Here is a 16,380-nt window from a genome sequence, read left to right as displayed (position 1 = left end):
GCTCTTGGAACACCAAGGGTTTTCCTGTAGTACTGGTGTTACGTACTTAAAAAAATCAGCTGTATGTCAATTTCTGAGTTAGCTATATATTCTGCGGCAATTTCATGATTTTCAGAGGGATAATTGACATTATTATCGTTTGATGTAAAGTGTCTACGTTTATACCACACCAACAGTTGTTGTCACAACTAATAATCTGTGGTTATTCTATATTTTTTTTGCCGTAATTACAAATTTTTACATCAAATTGGAAATGGTTCTGTCTAGCGTTTCGCAAACTGGTATATTTGAATTACCAGATATCGCAGTTTCACAACTTATTCAATTCTCAGAATAGACTCTACACGGTCTTGTGGTTTCATTCGTGATGACTATCGGTGAGATGTACTTGTTTGCATAATAGTAATAGATACAAAAATCCAAACACATGTCAAGTTTGTTTGTAAGACAGATATGAGTTTTGACCCAAAAACTTTATCAAAACATTCAACCAACCAAGTTATCATTTCTAAATATTTTCAATGTGAGTCGACTGATAACTCATTTTGAAGGGTTTACGATTTCCTGTTTTCTGTTGATGCTTTGATTTTGAGAATCGGTTTAGTCGTTCATAATATATGAAGCTTCCAATACGTTTTTCGAAAAACGCAAAAATTGAATGGATTTCACCGAGTGAATGCCGAAAATTTTTTGCGTCAACCTCCATACAATAAACAATGATACGGGTTACCTTCAAACTGTCGTAGATTTTATAGCAATTTGCGGTGTCATAGAAGATCTTCCCAATGTGTGAGGTGAAGAGTGTCTTTCATGTACCTATAGAAAAAATATGAAGGTCTAAAGTTTGATGTTTGGAAAAGAAGGGGGCCCAGAATGGAGAATTTCCTACACGTTCAATTTTTAACTGAAAAATATTAAACGTTGTAACGAAAGAATAACGATGCACATTTTAGTTATCTTAGTTATCTATGACCTTGAAAAACTCAGGCCTCGTTTTTGCTTTCTGACGTCTCTGTTCATTTATATTCTTTAAACTATATCTATTTGTCTGTTTCCAACCTCATTTCCAACTAATTATTATTCAAAAGAACAGCGAATAATCGTGCCGACAAACTTGTCGGGACCGAAAGAGAGAAAGATCGGCAAACTAGATAATAATTTCTGCCGAGCTAAGGACCTCCTGCATTCCGAAACGGGGTTTACATAGTCTCTCTCTGCGAGTATTTCCGTTCTCGGAATAAGTCTACATCGAACCGAGCGCGCGCTGATTCGACCTTTACGAGAGAACAAAGGAAGCTGCGCCAAATCGATTGATAGATACGAGGGGCGGACGATTTTAAGTCGGTAGGTGGATCCAAAGTGAGCGGGTCTGTTCAACCTTCCACTGCAATCCGTGATGGTTTATTCTGGCTCACACCAATGAAAACTTGACCAAACCAGTCCAGGTTCGCAAAGGAGACGATTAGCTTATTTATATGTAAGGCTCTACTCAGATCAGATGGCAGAAGCGAAATCTACCGTACATTGAGTATCTGATTCGGTACGCGGCGTAATAGACTGGAAAAGTATAAATTTGCTCCAAACAAAGATAAAACGTATTGTTGTCTGACAATCCAACGTCATTACTGATGTAATCTGACCACGTCATAGGCATGTCAGTTGCTTCCTACGAATATAGGTCTCCTAAATGAAATCACAGATGTGCGGTTGGCTCCTGCTAAGAATCGATGCATATGTGTATTTTTTTACATTTGGCTACACCGCACTGATGCCCCCGTTTTTTAGTTTCATATCCGCGAACCCTTGATTTATTTATTTATTATATAAACGGGTAACCTCACTATATAAAAAATTACAAATATAAAGTGAACTTATTAAATGATTAGTATCATAGTATAGTATTCATTAGTATCCTGCATTCCGAAACGGGATTTACACAGCCTCTCTCTGTGAGTATTTCCGTTCTGGAATATCAGTTCGAGTTATTTCTGAAACCTTAACAGGGATCCTATAAGCATGAGTTCCCGATCGATTAATGAGTACTGACCATGAATGTTTGAGTGGAGTCGAATGAAAAAAGATCATGGTTTTTGCGATTTCAAATATTCGTATATCAAAAGTGATTCATTTCAACCATTCAGTACGGGTAATTGGCCCGTTCATCAATTCGTGAATAAAGCATATGTCATTCATAATCCTACGAGATTTGAGACGTATCAGATTCAGTTAGTTCATAAAGTTGAAGTAATCGTGGTTATCAGTAGTGAACAGCATTTTGTAAGCACTGTATCTCAAAAATCTATTTTGAACTTTTCCTAGTGTATAACCAAATGTGACCAAATAATTGATGCATATTCCAGGTGAGTGACAAGACCCAGGAAAATAATTTCTATAGTAGGAACCAACAATCGGTCAAAAATAGCAGTGACTAATTCTCAACTGCTGGGGTATATCACATACCATTTTTTTGTGGTGAAGTATACATAGAAACTACAAAGAGATAGAACTACCAAAATGAAGGAACATCCAAAAAGAGCAAATTGTATCATACAGATAAATCAGCTATAGCGAAACGTGCACTTTCTGAGGGATATCACCAAATCCTCTTTGGAGGAGTTAAGTTACTAGCGCTAGTGGAGGGATATCATAGTCGGCTACAGGAGGCGATAGAAATCCACAAACATGCAGATACGTTCAATAGAAAAAAGAAACATTAGGCTCTCACCCAATATGTAACCCAATCCTCGCCAGAACGAAGCATACCACAGCACCCTTCCCAGATCCCTCGATCACCATCACAACCAACAATATCTTCGCTCTAGGCTTCTCCCTCCCATCATCTCGTTTAGAACATAAATGATAACAGTCCGCTTTCAAAATTGTCCATGAAAGCACCTCTGAAGAAGCATCTATTATCATTTTATTACTTGAGTTAGCGGAATTTACATCACTTGTGATGTACTCTTATTTAATAAATATTATCATCTTTATATTATTTGCAATTTGTCAATACTATAATACTGAGAAGAGAGAAACCCGACAAATGCAAAATATTGTTTTCTGTTGACCTGTTTGAGGAAATTTGCCAATTTCTTTGAAAAATTTCTCGACTCAAGTTGACGTAGTAGATGTTTTCATTGACTTAATTATCATACGTCCCCCGTAACGATTTATTTGGTCGATCGCTCGGGGTATCGCAACATAATGGTGCGTGAGACTCTACTATTAATAATTTGGTGAGTCATTCACTTGCAGTAATTCATTGAATTGTTTTAGGTAAAATAACTCATAACTAATGAAATGATGGGGTGGTGAACCAGTGATAATAATGGTTTTATGTTTATAAAAGAATAATAATAAATTGTATTTGTTCGTTGAAGGTAAACCAAACAACAATAATGATAATGAAGCTCGATTTGATATGGGGACTCTGGAAATAGTCAGTGTGGCTCTCTGATGGTTAAAATGATAATCGTAATTGTATTTCGAGATTCTGTTTAATGATGGTTATTTCGAAACTTTCAAGACTTTATTGCTGAGCTTTCTCTAATCTCATTGATAGCATTTATGTATGAGTCTAGACTGCGGGTTTTCTGTTCTACAAATGCCATAAATAAACGAAGTATATTAGAGTCGGTAAAGGGGAAAGAAACTAATATTTTTTCCAAACAACGGGAAAATTGATGGGCATATCCTTCTTCCAGACTAACTCTTTTGCTTTTCCTCTCTAAAATTATTCGAACCGTTTGTTTTGCCGCACATAAATGTCTATTCTAATTGAGTTGTGTGAATGATAACATTGGTTTGAAAGCTTGAAAGAAAGTTTTTCTGCTACGGGTGTGATGATTGTTTCGCATAGACTCCATTTGGGGCTGTTATTATTTATAATGTATAGTACTGTCAAAATCTTGAAAATAGTTAGGCAAGCATCGCATAAAGTGATGATTTTGGTATTCGATTTCAGCAGTGAAATAAGAAATATCTCGTTTTATATAACGTTTTACCTTCCAAAGTATTTTAATTTTCATTGTGATCTATTTTATTTCAAAAGTAAGTGATAAGTTTTGTTTCAGCCGTTCTGTGTTTTATGTTTTCTTCAATTCTGTTTTATATTTTACTTGTTTTTAAGTTAAATATGTTTGCCCTTAGATAAACTCGAAATGATATCGGAGAAGTTAAAATTTAAACCTTATTATTCTGCAGCTAGAGTTTCAGCTTAGAGATTAGCTCCGAACATATTCAGCAATGGTTAGCAGCGAATCATTGTGATCTTTTACTCTGTGACTCGTTAATAATGAGGTCGCAACGCATTGCTGCCAACTGGAGCAGCTACGGGCGAAACGATCAGATCCAATCTTTTTATTGGGACATGGTTACCTATCCAGGATAACTATAGTTTCTATTTGACTTCCTGTCGTGAAAGATTTGAATGTCAGTTCATCTGCAGTAGAAATTAAAAGAAATATTTTTTCACAATGTTGACTTCAAATGAACGTTGACGTCAGTTGTGGTTCAAAATCAAACATATTCGCTTGTCTGTCATTGTAAAGTAAATGAGTCCCCTTTTTTTTGTTTTAGATAAGTTCGCAGCAGGCTAGCCCTGCAGGTCATGGATGTTACGTTCTCCAACGTATTGGAGGGGGCGCGACAATACTTCCAGGGGCTGCCAACGGGCAGCGGCTCGACGGTGAGCCCCGCCTACTCTTCGGAGTCGCACCTCCGTAGTAACCCTGTGTACTCCTCGGATCCGCACCTCAGAAACAGTCCGGCTACGTATTCGACAGATCAACAGCTTCAGCGGAACAGTCCGGCCTACTCTACCGAAACGCACATCCGAAATGATCAGGGGAGCGTCAACAGGACGATGGCCCAGTCTTCGAACGCTTATTGGCCTCCCCCTCAGTCTTCTGAATCTGTTAGGGAGCTGGCCCATCCACAGCAGCAGCAGCAACCGCAGACTAGGGAGCACACTCCCGTTCACAGGCCGCCTTCTCATAGTTCGGACTCTTCCAGACCGCCTTCCCACTCATCGCAGTATACTCCAAATCTGACAGCAGAAACGAGCAGGACTTCGTATACGGGTAAGGCTTTGGTCTTAATGCACAACCTTGAAAAACTCGAGACCGCTGTTGGCTGTTTTCAAAAAAATTCTTATAATAAATACCTTATGTGAAGCTTTTGATGAAAATTGTTTTCTCTTTTCACGTTTAATATAATAGGTGTTGTTTTAGGATCTTACCAGGAACAGTATCAGACATCTCAGATGTCACAACAATTGCATCAGCATCAACAATCACCGCATGTGCAGCAGCATCAGCAGCAGCCTCAGCAATCTCAACAACATCAACAATCACCGCATCAAATGTTACACCAGCAGCACTCTCATCAACAACTTTCGCAACCTCACCAACAACAGCATTCGCAAACTCATCAACAACAACATTCGCAACCTCCTCAGCAACAATATTCGCAACAGTCTCCACGTTTACAACAATCTCCACGTTTGCCACAATCTCCCAGATCGCAACAGTCGCCTCTTTCACAGCAGCAACAACAGTTTCAATTCTCCCGACCACACGCCAGAGAAGCTCCATCGAATTTTCCACAGTACCAAACGCTTACCTCTAGCGGTTCTCCATACCACCAAGCGCACTCGCCCTATCACCAAGTTCCTTCACCTCAGCAGCCTCGAGCGCCTTCTCGCGAGCAAATAGTACCGAGAGTGCCATCGCGGGAACAATCCGTTCCGAGAGTGCCGTCGCGAGAACAATCCGTTCCCAGAATTCCCTCACAGGAACAGTTAGTTCCTATAACGTCTCCGAGAGAGCAACAGCAGTACCCACAGGCCTCGGAAAGCTACAGCTTTCAACAGACGCGTTCCTACTACCCGCAGACGAAAACTGCACCTAGCAATACGAACTACAAACCGGGACCGCAGCAGTCTTACCCGACATCGAGCCAACAGCACCAACAAAGCGTTTACTACAAGCACATTTACTCTCCGCAGCAGAGCCACCAGTCGGTTTACGCGAATTCAAGGCAAGAAGAGCAGGCAAGTTCGAGAAGTGGCGTTAATGAACAAGGTGTGAGAACGACGCACAACCTGCCACCCATCGCCGCCATATCAAATTATCATTCCAGTCGCGCCAGCAGAGAAACCGCGAGGAACGTGAACAGTACGACATCGCGTACCCGAACTTTCAGTTCGAGTTCATTGTCGAGGGGCGGAACTCCTGCTTCCGTCAGTTCCATCATACAGCCAAACCCAGTGGTGGCGCCAGTGTCCAGCTATCAGTCCAGCTATCAGTACACGACTCCCCAGTATCAACATGCGCCGAGTGTTGTGACCACACAGTCTTGCAGCCAAGTAATAATGACTGCTTCCAGTAATACCACGAGCTACTTTACGGGTCAGCAGTACCATCAGCAGGCCGCGCAGGCGTTACCTCGGGCTCAAACTAGTAGCGAGCTCGCTGCCTCCAACTCCTTGGACCAGAGCCCAAACAGTCGGACTGCGAAACCACTAGACCTGTCAGTAAAGACCGTCAGAACGCCGGCAGATTCGACATTAGGAGACGCTGAACATGAAGCTAGAAACAAGTTCTATCATAACCAGAGGTCCTCCCAGTCAATTTCCGCTCACAACTATCCCCAACTGGACTATAGTTCGTTTCAACGAAATCTTGCACAGAGATCGGCACAGTTGCCGACCGCCACTGCTCCAAAAGTAGAATTCCGGCCTAATTTCAACGTCCCGTCGCTGAGTCAACCTAGGCGACCTGTTGAAGAGCCTAGACACAACGTACTACCTGAAAAAGCCCATTCCAATAGTAGACTAATTCCTGAAATGAAATCTCCACCGTATAGGTACTCTGCAGTGTCGGTACCCGCTACGGCTCACGCCAACTCGTATGTGCAAGCAGCCCCGAAGGTTACTCCGAACAATGTGTCCCGAGTTAGTCAAAGCGACTTGTTGAGGAAGAGGCCGTCCGATGTAACACCGGCATTGATCCCCAATAAGGTGCCTAAGGTGGCCGACACATGGCGGCAGTCCATAGATTTACAAATCGAAGAGAGATTGTCCAACTATAAGCAGCAGCAGCAAGCCCAGCTAGCGTCTCCGTCCAGCAAAACGACGCCTATGGTCAACGGCGTCTACCAGGAAAAGGCGAAAGATTTGTACGCCGGATACCAAAAGCAGAGTTATGAGAACACAGCGCGGTGTACTCAGTACCAGACGCAAACTAATCATTGCCAGACTTATGTGCCATCTCCTGCGGCTCACCAATATCCAACTTACACCGGCTATTCTCAACAGCAGCCGTCAAACGCATACTTGCAGTCTAGTTCGAGATCTAATTTGGCGAATTCAAAGAGTAATTTTTCTGGACCTGTTGATAAGAAGGTGTTGAGTCTACTAAGAAACAGCTTGGAGGTGAGAGCAGTCAAGGAGCAGAAAAAGCTGGAACAACTCAAGTCCAATGACAACCTAGCGCAGCATCCACGCTCCGACGTCCAGCACCCGTCCACTGATGTCACAGCGCCGCTGCAACCCAAGCCGGGATTCGTCAACAGGAACAACGTGTCGCCCTTTACGCCGACCAGTTTTCCGGAGAGCGGAAACATGGCGTCGATGTACAAGTTCCACCTTCCGAAAGCCATTGACTCTGTCAATTTCGAGAGCGGCAAACCCGTCAAGCCGATGGACACCGTCATCAACAACAATGTGGGCTCTGACTACGACGGTCTGGCAGCTGCAGCTTTTTTAGCGGCGCGGATACGAACAAAAGGCGAGTTGAAGCAGGGCGCCACGGAGGTCGTCTGCAACAACAAGAGTCAGCTGCAGGATATCATCGAGAACCAGTTGAAATCGCCCATGAAGCAAGACGCGCCACAAATGTTCATTAACGCAAGCAGTACCCCAGGTAGTACAAGTCCTCCGAAACCTTCCAAGGAACAACGCCAGGCTTTTGCGCCCCGAAAGAGGCTCTTCAGCAGAAATGAAGAGGACCTCAACAACCTCGGCGTGCCGCACAGAGACAAGTCGGGCTTGAGAAGCTCGTCGGAGACGTCCGTATTCGATTTCCCGGACTCTGACTCGGAGAATGACGCCGGCAGGGAGTCGCTGGAAGCGATGCGGAAGGGCAGAAAGACGACCAAACAAAGCACTCCCATTATCGAGGTGAAGGAAGAGTCTTCTCCTCCGCCGCCGAGTCCTAGCGATGATATTTTCGCTCAACTCTGTGATAATTTCGTCGAGCAACTGAAGAGTGGCGCCATCAAAAAGAAATGTAATAAGAAGAAAAAGACCGTTGAGCCTGAAGTGCTGGCCATGTTGGAGAGCGTTACTAGAGAGCAACCGCTCGAAGGGGAGGTAAAAGAAACGGAGGAGGTCGAAGAAGAGTCGAAAGAAGAATCCAAGGAAGATTTGAGCGAGATGAAAACTGAGGAAGCCGTTCCTTTGGAGACGACTTTGGATTCCGTGCTGGAGTCAACATTGGAATCGATCAGAAGCAATTTGGAGACTGGATCCGAATCAAAAGTTGGAGACGTATCTAGCGATCTGATAACGGACGTTCTAATGTCGAACGAAAATGAGAATAAAGAGGAGGATCGAGTGTTTCTGAATAAGAAACGCGGCGTCAGGAGAAGGCTGGTTTCTTCCAGTGATAGCGAAACTGAGACGGTGGATAAAATCGAAGAAAAACCTGAGGTCCAAGAACCGAAGCCTCCGGAAGAGGTGAAACCGGAAAAGGTGAAATCGGAAGAGGTGAAACCGGAAGAGGTCAAACCGGAACAGGAGTCATTGCAGGACAGCAAAGAAACCCAGTCACCCCAAAAGACGCCTGATATACTCCCGATAGCTCGGCCATCGAAAAAGCCATGCTTTGGAGACGGCTCCGGGTTTTACCCCGGCTGGGAGGAGGGCGAGTTCAAGTACAAAAAATCGCTTCGAATGCCTCCCTCACTTATCCAAGTATCGAGGCCACCACAATTCCATAGACTTTCTACTTCGTTGCCAGATTTGGATCCGTGTCCTCAGTCTCCAACCACTTCCATTCCGACGGACGACAAAGATAGTCCCAGAGACGGAAAATTCAAGATAAAGAATATCAAATCCGAACCTCTAGAAAGCGATAACGAATCAAACTCCAGTTTCAACATCTTTAACAAAAAGACTAACTACGACTCAGAGGGAGGAACTTCGGTGCGGAGCCTACCGAATACGGCCAAGGAGCGGTCGATCCTGGACAAACTGCTCGAAAAGTGCGGCGGTAGGAAGAAAAAGAAGTACAAGAGAAAAGACGACCACAGCCCGAAGGTCATCCCGAAAGCCGACAACCCGGTAGAGTTGCTGCCGACACCTAGCTTGGAGATAAAAGAGGAAAACTCGAAGGAAACGAAGAAGCTGTCCAATTCACCGGTGATCAAAAGCGAATCTCCTCTTCTGGGCTTCCGGCAGACGACCATCAACAACTTCAAGGATGCTTTTATAAAGAGCTCGAACAATATCGTCGGCGTCAACGAGTTCGCTACGGTGGTGCTAAAGTCACGGACCAGAAGGGAAACCAGGGTGCAGAAACAGAGAGCCACGATCAAAGAGGTATTCGGGGAAGACCGACCCGCTTCCGCCCCGCCGGTTACTTGCTTGAACGACATTCAAATCAAAGAAGAGATTTTAGACGACAATGCCTGTAACCTCGTGATACGATTGGAGAAGAAAAGCGAACTCGCGGAGAAGGTGTCAGATGTCGTAGCGAAGCCTGTCGAAGTTTCCGTCAAAGAAAAGAAGAAGGATGACAGTTTGTTTAGGGCTATAGTGGAAAAGACTATCAAGACTGAGCTGGAGGACGAGACCGTCGCCGAAGATGACACAAGGAGTCTGGGGGGTGTCACGACCAAGTCCGAAACGCCTTCCGCAGACGGAGATGACGGGAGTGTCTCTGGTAAGCGGCGAGGCAAGTTCGGTAAAATGCGCCGGAAGCTGAGCTCCGGTTTCGATTATATCAGGAAGAAGAAGAAAGTGAAAAAGGAGAACGCGGAGAATGAGGGCGGCGAGAAGAAGAAGAAGAAGAAGATTGTCATATCCAAGACTCTGGAGTCTGTCGACGATATCCAGAAGGAGATTAAGACTTGGGTGCTGAACAAAGGGATTGGAGAGACTCATCTGCATCGAGCTGCCAGATTGGGATATACGGTATGTTGTTAGTTGCTCAAGTTTTTATCATCTATATTTATATTCAATCGGTTTAGCTGACGAATCTTCGCAAACTCTAGAAAATTAGGTTGAAGTTCTTCAAAATACTGAAAAATGCAATTTGAACTACAGTAATTGTCTATCATTATAAAACAGAAACTGAATCGGATGAAATATTTGAAACTATTAGGTTAGGTTAGGTTATGTTATGCATGTGAAGGTGAATATATTCCCAATTCTTTATTGAAATAATGAATGAAATCCCTTCATTATTTTACAATCTGTTTGAAATCTGTTTTCTGTCGCACTCCTACGAACGACAACCCTCAGAAGTCGAAACTTGTGCTAGCTAAGGATTAACGAGGTCTTACCTTTTAACGTGTGATTCATAACACGGGTTAAACGATAGCAAGTGAAGATCGATCGTTCAGACTAGGGCTTGAACCACCGACCAACACGGCAGTCAATTCGAGTGAGTGAACAAAGCAACCACGCCGAACCGCTTGGCTACCGACCGACCAATATGCCCCAATATTTTCCTGTGAAAATATGAAAGAGAAAAAACGATGAATATAGACATTAAAAAACGACATCTATCCAAAAAGGTCTTGTCAGATGTTATTCAGTATCCGAAGTGGTATTAGCCAGACAAGTGGTTGTTTTTTGACAGGTATTTCCTCATTCCTACTGTATGGAAAAACTAGGAGAGGTGTTATATGAAATATTCAATTTCTCCATTTTTTGTTTTGTAATTGAATATGTTTTTCATGTATTGTCAATATCAACTGCCATTCATGATTATCATAGAGATGTTGGTTCATTCTTATATGGAGCAATTCCGTATAAGTACATAGTGTAAAACAAAGTCGCTTCCCGCTGTCTGTCTCTATGTATGCTTAGATCTTCAAAACTACACAACAGATTTTGATGCGGGTTCTTTAATGAATAGAGTGATTCAAGAGAAACGTTTATATGTATAATTTTAGAAGTTTCAAATGTGATGTCGTAATTAAACACATTTTTGCGCTTACATTGCAAACGCTGGCTGAACCCTACGAGATAGATAAAAAAATATACTACAGTATTGTACACTTTGAAAAGGTCTACAAGAAAGTCCGCGATGGTATTTGTTTATCTTTTAGGGATAACCTACAATAATCATTGTTTTTCCTCGAGAAACAGAGGCTTATTTACGAAGCGATTTTACGCAATACAGCACTAATTCTTATCCAATTAAGTACCTTAAATACATTGTGCAATGAATACTGATCGAAATGGCCCTTTTTAATTTGTAATTTAAATGAATATATTCGAAGATATTACAGATTGAAAATGCAGGGCCATAGCAGTTGCGGCGGTACCGACCCGGGGCCGGCGGTGCTTTCCTATAAATAGCGCGTCGAAGACCGCGATTCGCCCTATAGATGAATAACAGCAATTGCACACGTTTATATGTATATTTAGTATCAGCATTGCACACGTGCGGAGCCGGGACAGGTCGCTAGCAACAATTATGTATTGATCTTTTGTTATATATTTTGCAAGTATTATCTTTTTCAACTGAACAAGATACTTTGGAACTCTTAAGCAAAAAATCGTCTATTGATGGAGGAAAAATTATCTTTAAATGTCAACAAACTGAATTTCAATCATACTAATCAAAATTCATGACACTCTCCAATAGATTAGTACAAAATTCTATATGATTACTAAGTTTCAATTAACATGTTATATACATTGAAAGAAAAGCTTAAAGAATCTTACTTTTAGCACTAACAAAAGTCATGAAATAGAATTTTGAAGCATTCAAACAATGTTATTTTTTGTAAAAAAATGTATTGACTACAAATATTACAGAATAGGGAGGGCTCTGTTAGTTACCTATATTTGGTGAATACTTTTATATGACGATGCATAACACTCCCGAAATTTTAAATGTGAAAAAAATATTTCAAAACTTTATAATTTATTTAAGGAAGTAAACTTTTGTGAAACTTTAGAAACATTCAATTTTATGAATAATTACATTTACCTTTGAAATCTTCAAAGCTATCATATATTTATGGTCTAAAATAATTTCAGATTAAACAAAGTTTAAAACTTATCAGATTATTATTTATATTATAATAGTTTAGTAACATCAAAGGAATATTATAGTTTATATTTAGATACTTTGTTTTTGAATCACATTTTCCGAACAAAAATTATAAAATCAATAAAATTCGTTATTTCTATAAGAAAATGATTCATTCGTTAGGAAATCGAAAGTTTAAGAAATTATTGAGACGTCACTGCCATCGAGATTCACCCCCCCCCTTTCATACTAGTCAGAACATCAAGAATACAGGATCAAAAAACAAGCACTTTTCCCAATCACCAGAACTTCAATATTAATGATTGAAGTCCAAGTTCATATCAAATGTTAGTGACGTCACTTCCATCGTTTTTACACGATTTTGAAAAAACTTGTGACAAGAAATTATAAAAAATATAAAACGAGATACTATTATACTTGTATGTGCTCATCCCAATATCATTGATAAAGGTCCAGCAACTTGTTTCAGTTAACTCGTGCTAATTATTCAGTTGTATATCCCTATTCACTATAGATTAATGAATGAACAATAACTTAGAATTTCTGTTTATAAATTTATTTTTTCATAGGACGTGACAGCTTACTGCCTTGAAAAAATGGAGAGTACTCCATCTCCACGAGACAACGCTGGTTACACTCCGCTCCACTGGGCTTGTGCGAAAGGACACCTTCAAATCGCCAAACTTTTGCTGCTATATGGTGCTAATCCTAGTGAAAGCGCTCAAGGGGGCATAAGGTATGATGCTGATGCTTTGTTGAAATCGGATTTAATCCTGATTGTATAGTTTGTTGAAAATCATTATGATTTTGTTGGCACAGTAATTAGTGGATAGAAAGTTGCATTGATAAACTCACATTGTAATAGTGAAAAAAGATGCAAAAAACATCTGAAGATATAGTAAAGACATATGATCAAGATGTAACCAAAATTAGCCTTTCTTTGGTAAATTAGATCATTAGGTTACATGTTACATTAGGTACACTGTTTCTTTTCATTTATTATTGCTATTACATGTCATAAGGAGTCAATGGAATAATGATAAACTGACCCTAATATCAACCATCTGATGATATCAGGAACATGTATGTGTTGTCATTACATTTTGAACCTATCAATGTTTACACACTGATTTCGTCTAATCTCTAACTTTATCTGATAGATAAATTGGAAAGTCATTTTGTTTTCTAATCATTAATTAATCATATGATTGAAACCTTCACTGAGTCATAAAACTATAAAGTGCCTTCCCAGATATTTCTTTCCAATATAGGCACAAAGAAGAAATTCGAGTAGAAAAACTGCAATCTTGATTTTCAAAATAATGGATTGACATGTTTTCTTTATTTGAAAACAATTATTAGATTCAAACTCAGCTTTCAAAAATTCAAAGAAATACTCCACTCTTTATTGTAAGTCAAAGTCAAAATAGGCTTTATTGTCTGAAGTTTCATATCTTATTGACAAAGCTTGGTAAAAATAATAAAAAAAACATTACACATTCTAGCTATCACTACTTACTCAGGTAATAACTATTCGAATAATGTTCTCAAATAATACTCTAAAATTATATACATTGCGAGTTTGTTGAATAAAATTTCAAATAGTTACTGAACAAAAAGTCAGAAAAAGATAACAAAAACAATTGTATCTATATAGCACACTACAACACTTTTATGAAAATAGCCAGTAAGAATGTATAATTAGGTTATGTCCGGAAATTTAATTTATTCATATAGTTAATGAATTTATATTGGACGTTTTCTGGTAGATTTATCAGAAAGTAGGTAAATAAGTAGGTAATAGGTAAAAGTATGAAATAGTTTCAATTTAGAAGTAACTTACTATCAACGCTTGAGAAAGCTATTGTATAGTGAAACGTGTCATGGGTTTTGTAAAACTCTTTATGGTGAATGAATGCAATGAATTGTATTAATGAGTTTTAATATGGGTTTTCATCAAGTACTGGCCAGTTTTATTTAATCGATAAGAATATATTTGAAAAGTATCCAATATTGATTACATAAAATGCCATGAGAGTCAGATACAAGTCTAATTAAAATATGTCCTAATAGTACTCTGATAATTTTGACCAAAAAAACCTTCACATGACTATCGCTCAGGAATTGTTGAATGACATCAAAGGCGATCAAGATTTGCCTAAAAGAGTCATAACTGGTGACGAATCATGGGTATAGGGTATGTGGTTATGACATCGATACCAATTGTCCCAACGGAAGAGCCCAGCATAGTTAAGACCAAAAAAAGCACGCCAAAATCGATCAAATGCCAAGGTTCTGCTCACTATTTTCTTCGATTACTGTGGCGTAGTGCATCAGGAGTTCTTGCCACATAGTCGTACGGTTAATAAAGATAATTATGAAGACGAAACTTTCTATGCTTTTTACCACTTTTATTTGTAACTAACGTTACTGCAGTTTCGTCCTATACGGACATTTCAAACTTATACAATAAACTAACAATGGTTCATTACATTAGCCCTTATATACTCCTGTAGGCACTAATAGAGGTACTGGGCTTGATTGAGTACCTGAATTTACAGTTCACAATGCGGATGTGCAAATTTGAAAACCGGTGAGTGAACTGAATCGATTTCCAAGGATTGTATATAATTGAGTTTGTAACCCTTTCTTGTATAGTGCAAAATTTCCGTATTGTTTCGATTCGGAAACTTGTTGCATGCCAAGGAATGATTTGAAAACGTGGAATCATTTTTTTCTAATCTAAAGGACTTTTTATGTTCAGCATACTGTTCATGGAAATTTCGGCCACATTGTCCCATATAAACACTATTACCCTCTGGATACTTGAGTTTATAAACTCCAGATTTCTCCAACTCGTCCAAATTATCCTTCGCTTTGTAAAGGAAATGAAATAACTTGCCATGTGGTCTGAATGCCACTTCCACATTGTATTTTCTGAAGAAACCCGCAATTATCTCTATTCTTTTTCCAGAATATGTTAGAGTTACCCATTTCTTGATTTTTGGTTGTTTGATCTGAGGGTATACTAAGCTGTGAGTTAAATTCCGGCTTTGTTTCCTGACTAACTTCTGGATAGTATCTGCGCTGAAACCATTATCTGTGTAATTATATCAATTTCCCTAGCTAGATTGTTAGCAGACAAAGGCAGTGAGAATGCTCTGTGCAGTATTGAATTGTAGGCTGCTAATTTATGACTGTCTGGATGGAAATAATCGCTTGGGATGGTGATGTCTGTATAGCTAGGTTTTCTGAAAACATTGAACTCAAATTTCAATTAGCTATACAGACATCACCATCCCAAGCGATTCTTTCCATCCAGACAGTCATAAATTAGCAGCCTACAATTCAATGTTGCACAGAGCATTCTCACTGCCTTTGTCTGCTAACAATGTAGCTAGGGAAATTGATATAATTACACAGATAGGTCATAATAGTGGTTTCAACAAGATACTATCCAGAAGTTAGTCAGGAAACAGATTAATATACCCTCAGGTCAAACAACCAGAAATCAAGAAATGGGTAACTCTAACATATTTTGGAAAAAGAACAGAGATAATTGCTGGTTTCTTCAGAAAAAATAATGTGTAAGTGACATTCAGACCACATGCCAAGTTATCTCATTTTCTTTTCAATGCCAAAGATAAGGTGGGCAATTTGGAGAAATCTGGAGTTTATAAGCTTAAGTGTCCGGAGTATAATAGTGTTTATATGTGACAATGTGGTCGAAATTTCCAAAAACGGTGTGCTGAACATGAAAGGTCCTTCAGACTAGGAAAAAATGATTCCACGTTTTCAAACCATTCCTTGGCATGCAACCAGGGCCGTCGCCAAGGGGGGATGGGGGAGCCTCCCCCCTGCTTTTTCGACTTGGGAAAAAGTTGGTAAATTTTGGGATGTGAAGATTGAAAAAAATAATAGTAAAAAAATGAATAAAAATTAAAAAATAAAAATGAGAGAGAAGAAAGGAAGAGGTGATAAAAAAAGGGAAAGAACCAGGAGAAAGTCGGGATTTCCCAACATGCATAACTTGGAGATCCCATACTTTGAAATTCTGAGTTGTTTGAAAACTTCAAAAAAGTTTAGT

At 39.9% G+C, this 16,380-nt stretch overlaps 1 protein-coding gene across 6 annotated transcripts in view; it reads left to right on the top strand.

Moving 5' to 3' along the window:
• LOC111508053 (uncharacterized) overlaps positions 1-16,380 on the top strand; it is a 270,025-nt gene that overhangs the window by 245,348 nt on the left and 8,297 nt on the right. For all 6 annotated transcript variants that reach the window (XM_074177977.1, XM_074177980.1, XM_074177981.1 and 3 more), the window contains 3 exons: positions 4,579-5,081; positions 5,232-10,198; positions 12,863-13,029. In XM_074177977.1, coding sequence (XP_074034078.1) covers positions 4,610-5,081; positions 5,232-10,198; positions 12,863-13,029 — 5,606 coding nt within the window. In that variant the 5' untranslated portion in view covers positions 4,579-4,609. The remainder of the gene's footprint in view (positions 1-4,578; positions 5,082-5,231; positions 10,199-12,862; positions 13,030-16,380) is intronic.

Source organism: Leptinotarsa decemlineata, unplaced genomic scaffold (genome assembly GCF_025532065.1).
Source record: "Leptinotarsa decemlineata unplaced genomic scaffold, Ldec_3_MD MMD2_tig00003335_RagTag_RagTag, whole genome shotgun sequence".
Lineage (NCBI taxonomy): Eukaryota > Metazoa > Arthropoda > Insecta > Coleoptera > Chrysomelidae > Leptinotarsa > Leptinotarsa decemlineata.
This window is presented reverse-complemented; position numbering and strand designations above follow the sequence as displayed.